This window comes from Sinocyclocheilus anshuiensis, unplaced genomic scaffold (genome assembly GCF_001515605.1).
Source record: "Sinocyclocheilus anshuiensis isolate Anshui unplaced genomic scaffold, SAMN03320099.WGS_v1.1 scaffold26, whole genome shotgun sequence".
Lineage (NCBI taxonomy): Eukaryota > Metazoa > Chordata > Actinopteri > Cypriniformes > Cyprinidae > Sinocyclocheilus > Sinocyclocheilus anshuiensis.
In genome coordinates, this window is record NW_015544143.1 from 849171 (window position 1) to 857138 (window position 7968).

The 7968-nt window shown below is 41.3% G+C and overlaps 2 protein-coding genes across 2 annotated transcripts in view; one reads left to right on the forward strand and one right to left on the reverse strand.

Moving 5' to 3' along the window:
- LOC107695081 (X-linked retinitis pigmentosa GTPase regulator-like) overlaps nucleotides 1-3572 on the reverse strand; it is a 12973-nt gene extending 9401 nt beyond the window's left edge. Inside the window, exons 1-6 of the mRNA XM_016494885.1 lie at nucleotides 3493-3572; nucleotides 2766-2891; nucleotides 2579-2671; nucleotides 2062-2124; nucleotides 913-1071; nucleotides 635-784 (exon numbers count right to left, since the gene is read on the reverse strand). Of these exons, the coding sequence (XP_016350371.1) occupies nucleotides 635-784; nucleotides 913-1071; nucleotides 2062-2124; nucleotides 2579-2671; nucleotides 2766-2891; nucleotides 3493-3523 (622 nt within the window). The 5' untranslated portion in view covers nucleotides 3524-3572. The remainder of the gene's footprint in view (nucleotides 1-634; nucleotides 785-912; nucleotides 1072-2061; nucleotides 2125-2578; nucleotides 2672-2765; nucleotides 2892-3492) is intronic.
- A 1423-nt stretch (nucleotides 3573-4995) lies between these two features.
- LOC107695082 (pleckstrin homology domain-containing family A member 3-like) overlaps nucleotides 4996-7968 on the forward strand; it is a 9665-nt gene continuing 6692 nt past the window's right edge. The window contains exons 1-3 of the mRNA XM_016494886.1: nucleotides 4996-5340; nucleotides 5730-5846; nucleotides 5951-6106. Coding sequence (XP_016350372.1) covers nucleotides 5301-5340; nucleotides 5730-5846; nucleotides 5951-6106 — 313 coding nt within the window. The 5' untranslated portion in view covers nucleotides 4996-5300. The remainder of the gene's footprint in view (nucleotides 5341-5729; nucleotides 5847-5950; nucleotides 6107-7968) is intronic.

A 7968-nucleotide genomic window follows, 5' to 3' on the forward strand; every position in this document is an offset into this window, starting at 1 on the left:
TTAAAGGTCCCATGGCATGAAAATTTCACTTTATGAGGTTTTTTAACATTAATATGAGTTCCCCTAGCCTGCCTATGGTCCTCCAGTGGCTAGAAATGGCGATAGGTGTAAACCGAGCCCTGGGTATCCTGCTTCTCCTTTGAGAAAATGAAAGCTCAGATGGCCCAATCTGGAATCTTCCCTTTATGTCATCATACGGGGAAAGGTTACCTCCCCTTTCTCTGCTTTGCCCGCCCAGAGAATTTGGCCCGCCCATGAGAAAATGAGCTACTACCATGCGAGGCGAGCGCAATATTTTTTTTTCCTCGAGAGACATCATGGCTTGCAAACGAGCGAAGCATGGCAGTTGCCCCGCCTCTCTCCTCCTCATTAGCATTTAAAGCTACAGACACAGAAATGGCGCGGCCTAAGGAAAGCTCATTGTGGGACTGGCTCGTAGTGGCTGAATTTCTGCACCAAGGCTGAATTTCGGGAAAGAGACTTCAGATACAGTACTAGGGACCACTTAGGCCTATATAAAAGCATCCAAAGAGCAGCATGTCATGGGACCTTTAAATAAACTATTCAAGGTTAAATACAACATGTGAATGTTGAGCATAAAGTTAGTGCATTTATTTAGCAATGGCATACATACCAGTAACAAAGGCAGAATGATAATATCCACAGGACACCCAGGACACTCGTTTCCCCACAGAAACCTCCCGAGGATTCAGTGCATTACTCTCTTTCCCCAATCCAATCTGTCCCTCTGAGTTATCGCCCCACATATAGAGCCTGCCATCCTCTGAGATGACAGAGATATTGTTACATTACTGTTAATATTTGCTGTTGCATGTTATGTATGTAATATTAGCACCATATGTTTTGGAAATAGACACTGTTGCTGTAAGTCAGATGGAACAGAACTCTTACGCGTCAGGGCAGCAGAGGTATTGGAACCAGCAGCGAGCATTTTGACTGGTTCATGTTTGCTGAAGAAGTCCACCAGGTGGAAGGAAGTTCTGTCATCACAGTCACCGAGGCCGAGCTGTCCTTCATTATTCCCTCCAGAGGCATACAGGTTACCACGGGCTGCTCGGTGAAGAAAATGTCTATTTTAGTTGAGGATAATGTTGCAAGTAGTTAACTAATATAGCAGTCTAAAAAAAAAAAGACCAATTTGATGTCGTAATTTTTTTTTAAAGAAATTAATAATTTTATTCAGCAAGGATGCATTAAAAATTGAAAGTGACTGTAAAACATTCATAATGTTACAAAAGATTACTATTGCAAATAAATGCCATTGTTTTGAACTTTCTATTCATCAAATAATTCTGTAAAAAATGTATCATGGTTTCCACAAAAAAAAATAAGCAGCATAAATGTGTTCAACACTGATAATACTAATAATAAATGTTTCTTTAGCACTAAATCAACATATTAGAATGATTTCTGAAGGATCATGTGACAATGAAGTAACTGAGCTACTGAAAATTCAACATGCCATCGCAGGAATAAATTACATTTTAAAATATATTACAATAGAAAACTATGGAATAAATAGAATAAAATAGAATAATATATCACAATATAAATTTTCAAGTAAAAAAATACAACTTTTAAATGGTAGTGTACATTTAAAACTACTTTTTTGGCCTGTGAAAATATTGAGATATAATCAAATAAACCAACAAACAGCATGCTCAAATATTTTAAAAATAATTCTAAAAGTACTTTTTTTTTTTCATTTCTTTTTAAAAGGTAATGTGTGTAATTTTTTCAATGTTAAAAAAAATTCTTAAAACCCTCTTGCAAATTCCCAGAGAGTTCCCCTGTGTTGCCCTGTGGCCCTTTCAAAACACTGCTCTGTTTATTTCAGTGGTTTGCCTTGGTTTGGTGTGTCAACTTATGGCTCAACTAATGGAATAAGTAAATAAATAAGAATATGTAAATAATTAAGACAACAGAGAAGGTAGAAGTAACAAATTACTGTAGAACACACATTACACCGTTTAAAAAGGGACTGATGTACTAGACTCAAAAGCATAAAGCAACTATTCTGTCATGTTTGAATAAACTTACATGTATAAACAAGTGTGTGAGTTCTTCCACAGGCTGCAAGCTTCACCCTCTCTGATTTTAGGGCTTTAAGAAAACAAATATTGTCACAGCATGTCAGAAACATGTTGAATACAGTTTAGTCTAGCTAAACATTTATACAACCTGACAAAACAAATATTTCATCAAACTAATTTGTTAAAATTATGAAAAATTGTACTCTTCTCTGTATTTAAGATTAATGCAGATTATGGGCCACTCCAGATTGGGATTAAGACAACCTACAGCTTTGTCCTGAAAAGACAACCTTTTCTTACAGCTATTTACCAACATGTAATTTTGTATGTCAACCAATAAATTATTGCTGAATGATTCAAAATCACTCATCATTATTATTTGACATATATCATACCCAAACAGCTAAATGTGAGTGACAGCATTGGAAATGTGTTTGTGTAAGTGATTTATCAGCTGTGGATGACAGAAAACACTCTGTACTGCTCTCTCTTTGACTGACAGTCTGTCAGGCATAGAGTCGTACCTTTCACACAAGTGGGTTTATTCACAGTGGTCTTTGTTCCGAGGCCCAGCTGTCCCCAGTTATTGCTGCCAAACATAAACAGCTTCCCATTTTCTGAACACAATAGGAATAGCGACAGGATGAATGCTCAAAATGATGAAATAAGACTGTATTTACCAATATCCACCACTAAAATCATAAATCATACCTGTCACCAGTGCTGTGTGCTCATCGCCACAGGAAATTCTCAAAGGTACATCATTTTTTAACCAGAATTTACTGGGGGCATTATCTGCGAATTTACTCTTTCCAAAAGTGAAGACCGCTCCGGATTCTAAAACAAAAATGGAACAATATAAAAATGCAGACAGACAGATTTAATCTCGCCATTTTTGTGTTTTATCTTTGTGCAATTATTCAGGCGACTGCTGTTCTCAAAAACAAGCTGTCTTTTTTTATAAAGCATACAGTATTACACTGTTGTAAACAAATAATAATTTGTATGATTTTTGTTGAAGTTTCTGGTTCTTTGTAAATATACACATTACGATTAAAATTAATTGTTTACTGTATAGATATAGAACACAGAGAGAGAAGGGGGGGGGGCGTGACCGCATGGCGTGGTTGCCTTGGCGACAGGTAGCCACAGGCGTCAATGGAAGCGCGAGACAGTGCTCAATGAATAAAAAACAAAACACAAGCAGCAATTTACACTTATAAACCCTGATAAATATAGTATTCGCAGGGCATGAAAGCAGTTAAGACATGTTTAACGTTACATCAGTATTACATATGATTCGCCTTCACTATGTAGCACCGTTATATAGCTTGTAGGCTAATCATAAACAGCCATTAGAGTTAAAGAAACGCACGTGTCGCAACTAAAAAGCACAAAACAGTTTACACTGATCACTAATGCACCACATAATATTTACCAGGGATCTCATCATCTGTCTCTCCAGCCATCTCCCCCGACTAATCAGCTTATTTGCGTAGGCAGGGCTCTAGGAAGTGTGACCAAGAAGTTTGTAATATGACAGAAACCTTCCGCTTTACATGTTCTTCCGCCTTGAAGTGTCACGTGCTGCTCATGAGCTTCTCCAACTGGTTACTTGAATCTGCCAAACTTTAGACGATACCATCTGACTTAATATTCTAGTTTCCATGACTTAAAATAAAAACTACGAGGCAATATATTGTATATGGTTTAAATATGGTTTCATTGAATAACACTGTTAAAATACATAATGTAATACAAAATAAACAATTAACAATTTTCTTGTTTAATATTGACCAAACATTTAATTCAAATATCCACTTAATTTTTTATTTTTGGCCACCTTTTTTGTGATAGAAATGCTACAGCCTCTTTCATTTCTTCAACAAAAGCACGTGGACATCACAACCCTTACCAAAATTAACCATGGTTTTATCGTAGTAAAACTGCTTAATTTTATTTTGTGTGATTTCTATAAACTTTCTATAACATTTCTGTGACTATAAAATCAATTAGACAACTGTATTAATAAAATCATAGCCATAGGTATCATAGGGCTGCTGCCTGCACCTGAGCCTTCGGGGTTTTGGGATGTGCACGTTTTTTTGTTTTTTGTCCTCAAGACATTTCACTGTCACTGGTGATTTTCTGTAATTAGTATGTACTATGTAGTGCCTTCGAATGGCCTTCGCTGTCTTTTCCATATTACAGTGGAGTGGCTAGACAGAGAAGAATCTCTAAATAAAACGCCTCTTCCGGTTCAGTCTGTAAACAGTAGTGATGGGAAGTCCGGCTCTTTTCAAAGATTCGGCTCTTTTGGCTCGGCTCCCCTAGAAGAGCCGGCTCTTACGGCTCCCAAATGGCTCTTCATTTAGTATCACTCGGAGCCTTCTATTTGAGCCCAATTTAGTGAATGGTTTGTGTGTTGGTAAGCAATTTTTTATTCAGTGTTTTCATAAAAGCCTAATTTTTATGCTTTTTTTTCGTTACAAAAAAATCACAGCAAACAAATCAAATAAATAAAGGCAAAAGTCTTAACATTAAGACACTTTAGTCTTTAGTGCAGGTTGGCATTCAGAAATATCAGATGCCTCAGCTTGGATGTGCTGATGCGATTTCTCCTCTCTTGATTATTTGTCCTGTTTTTGAGAAGACGAACATCTTCCTACCTTAACCAATGCGCTTGCGTTTAAATCGGGCTCCCCCATCTCTCTCTGTCCTTCTGTGTACCTGGCCTGTGTATTCTTTTTTTTTTTTTTTTTGTAACGAAAAAATGCATAATGAAAACACCGAATAAAAAAATTGCTTACCAACACACAAACCATTCACAATTGCTAAACTGGGTTAAAATAGGAGGCTCCGGCTGAAGATTCGGCTCTCCCCGACGGGAGTCGGCTCTTCTCGTTCGTTACAAAGAATCGACTCTTAGAGCCGGCTCGTTCGCGAACGACACATCACTAGTAAACAGTGAGCTCATCCCAAATCTTGAGCCGTCTTTCCCTTTGGTAGAATCTCCCAGCATGTGCGGCGTGGCGTCTCCACAGAAATGACCGTGAAAGCAAAGGTTTTTTCCCCCGTGTCCTTATGATCCGCCCTTTCTTTGACATAATGATGAGTAGCTGTGGATCTTTGAGTTAGCCTAGAGCATGCTAGCATGCTAATTAGCCTGTAAAAGGGGCAAACAAGCAGCTGCCTGGTGCAAGCTGCTATAAAGGGATTTTCACCGGGTTTTCTGCTTTGAGAATAATGGAAGGAGTGCTTTACAAATGGACAAACTATATGACAGGTAAGAGTGAATGGCACTGACATGTAGACACTTAAACTGCAGTAGGACAGCACTGCAAGTATGCACAAGATGTATTAAGCCTGTATCGTTATGTTTGTATAAAAAATAGAGCTGCTGATGCATGCAACTTTTGTTGTTTTGTGTTGTAATGCTTTTTGCATTGCTTCTTTTTTAAATGCTGTGAGCTTTCAATGTTTTGCAATGTCAAAATTCCATGTTAAGAAATAAGAGTAATAGGCTATATCCTGTCAAACTTCCCAACTTGTCATCATGTGATGTTATGATACCTGATTGTATGCAGAGTTGTAACAAATCTAGTCGTAAACCTCAAATTTATAATCGCTTTTTGGATGTGTTTTGTCATCTGATAATACTTTATTTTATGATAGGATGGCAGCCAAGGTGGTTTGTGCTGGACAATGGCATTATTTCATACTATGATTCGCAAGATGATGTGTGCAAAGGTAGCAAAGGCAGTATTAAGATGTCAGTATGTGAAATTAAAGGTGAGATGATCGTATATCTTATCGGTAAAATCTTCCTTCTATCCTGACGAGAAATGATACTGGTTATTCTTATGTAATTTTTGACTTCCTCATGTTTGCTCCAGTTCACCCAACTGACAGCACGCGGCTGGAGCTGATCATACCAGGGGAGCAGCATTTTTACGTGAAGGCAGTGAATGCAGCGGAGAGGCAGAAGTGGCTGGTGGCTCTTGGAAGCTCCAAAGCTGGACTCATTGACACTAGAACCAAAAAAGAGAGGGGTGGGCTTCTCCTAACATTTTCTTCTCTTTTTATATCTTTGGTCTTTTATTATTCTCTGTTGCCTTCTCATCTAAATTCTCCCCTCGATAAAAATTAGTCTTCCAGCGATAATCTAGTTGTTGACACATTTGTGTGCGACCGTGCGGAGTGACATGGCGGAAGGCAGATGTGAAACTGAGGAGGAGTTTATCAAATGAGGCGCTGCATTTTAGGGATGGGAGATACCCCTTATTTTTTTTTCGATACGATACCGATATTTTTCAAGGCAGTATCGTCGATATCACTCTCTCCGGGCCATGTGCAAGCGCTCGAAGAGCGCTACGGAGATCCTGTGGTCTTCGTTAATGACAATTTGCGGCCTACCCCGGAAGCTCGCGATGCGATGTCTTTCGGTTGTATGCCGTATGATGAAGACGTGCTGTCCACAGCAGCCTCCGATTCGGAGGATTTATTGGGCGAACTGTGCAGTTCTCTCCCTCCGAGTGGACAGGAGAAACGCACTTCCCCGTCTTACAGCGAACTATTAGACGTTGTAACGCGCGCTGTGGATAAGCTGGGGTTAGAGTGGGATAGCGAGCCGGCGCAAAATCAGACCCAGTCGAAACTGGACGATCGATATTTCGATATTTCAAGGTGGGTACTACGCACCGTTCGACACGGTTACACTATCCAGTTTCGGAAAGGGCCTCCTCCTTTCAGCGGGGTTCTTCCTACGACGGTACGTCCTGCTTTTGAGGGCAAAGCATACCAATATTGTGTTCTTCCGTTCGGACTAGCTTTGGCTCCTCGAACATTTACCAAATGTATGGACGCAGCTCTGGCACCGTTGCGGCTCCAGGGCGTCCGAATCTTGGAACTACCTGGACGATTGGCTAATATTAGCCCAATCCCAGGATCAGGCAAGGATACATCGAGATTTGGTACTCAATCATCTGAGGAGCCTAGGGTTACGGACAAACCTTCAAAAGAGTGTCCTGCTGCCTTGTCAGCAAACGACCTTTTTGGGGGTGGACTTGGACTCTTGCACGATGCGGGCACGGCTGTCTCCCGCACGTGTGCAGTCAATACGGACCTGTCTAGGCCAGTTCAAGACAGGACGCCGAGTACACGTAGGCTTGTGTCTCAGGCTGTTGGGTCTGATGGCGGCGGCGTCCCCTGTAGTTCAGTTGGGCCTGCTCCACATGCGACCGTTTCAGTGGTGGACCAAGAGCCAGAACATTTCACATCACTGTCATCCGCTTCGCAGAATTACGGTGACACGCAGGGGCTTTCGTACTCTAAGCCCGTGGATGAGACCCCAGTTCCTTCTGGGGGGGGTCCAGATGGGGACTTTGTGTCGCCGCAAGACGGTCACGACGGACGCGTCCCTTACGGTCTGGGGAGCGGTCCATCAAGGACGTCCAGTCGGTGGAGTCTGGACAGAGGTACATCGTGGCTGGCACATAAATCGTTTGGAGATGCTAGCAGTCTTCCTGGCTCTCAAACAGATTTTACCCCAGTTAAGTGGACAGGAGAAACGCACTTCCCCGTCTTACAGCTAACTATTAGACGTTGTAACTCGCGCTGTGGATAAGCTGGGGTTAGAGTGGGATAGCGAGCCGGCACAAACTCAGTCCCAGTCGAAACTGGACGATCGATTTTTGTCCAGCCTCATTCCGTCTCAGCCCCGTAGGCCTCTCCCCTTTTTCCAAGAACTCCACTACGAGGTTTCGAGGTCTTGGAAACAACCTTTTTCGGCGCGTATCACTAATCCCGCCACCGCTGATTTCGCCACGGTTTCTAAAATGGCGACTCACGGCTACGCGGCGATGCCGGCTGTAGAAGAGACTCTCGCGGCACATCTCGCGGCAAATTCCGCTCA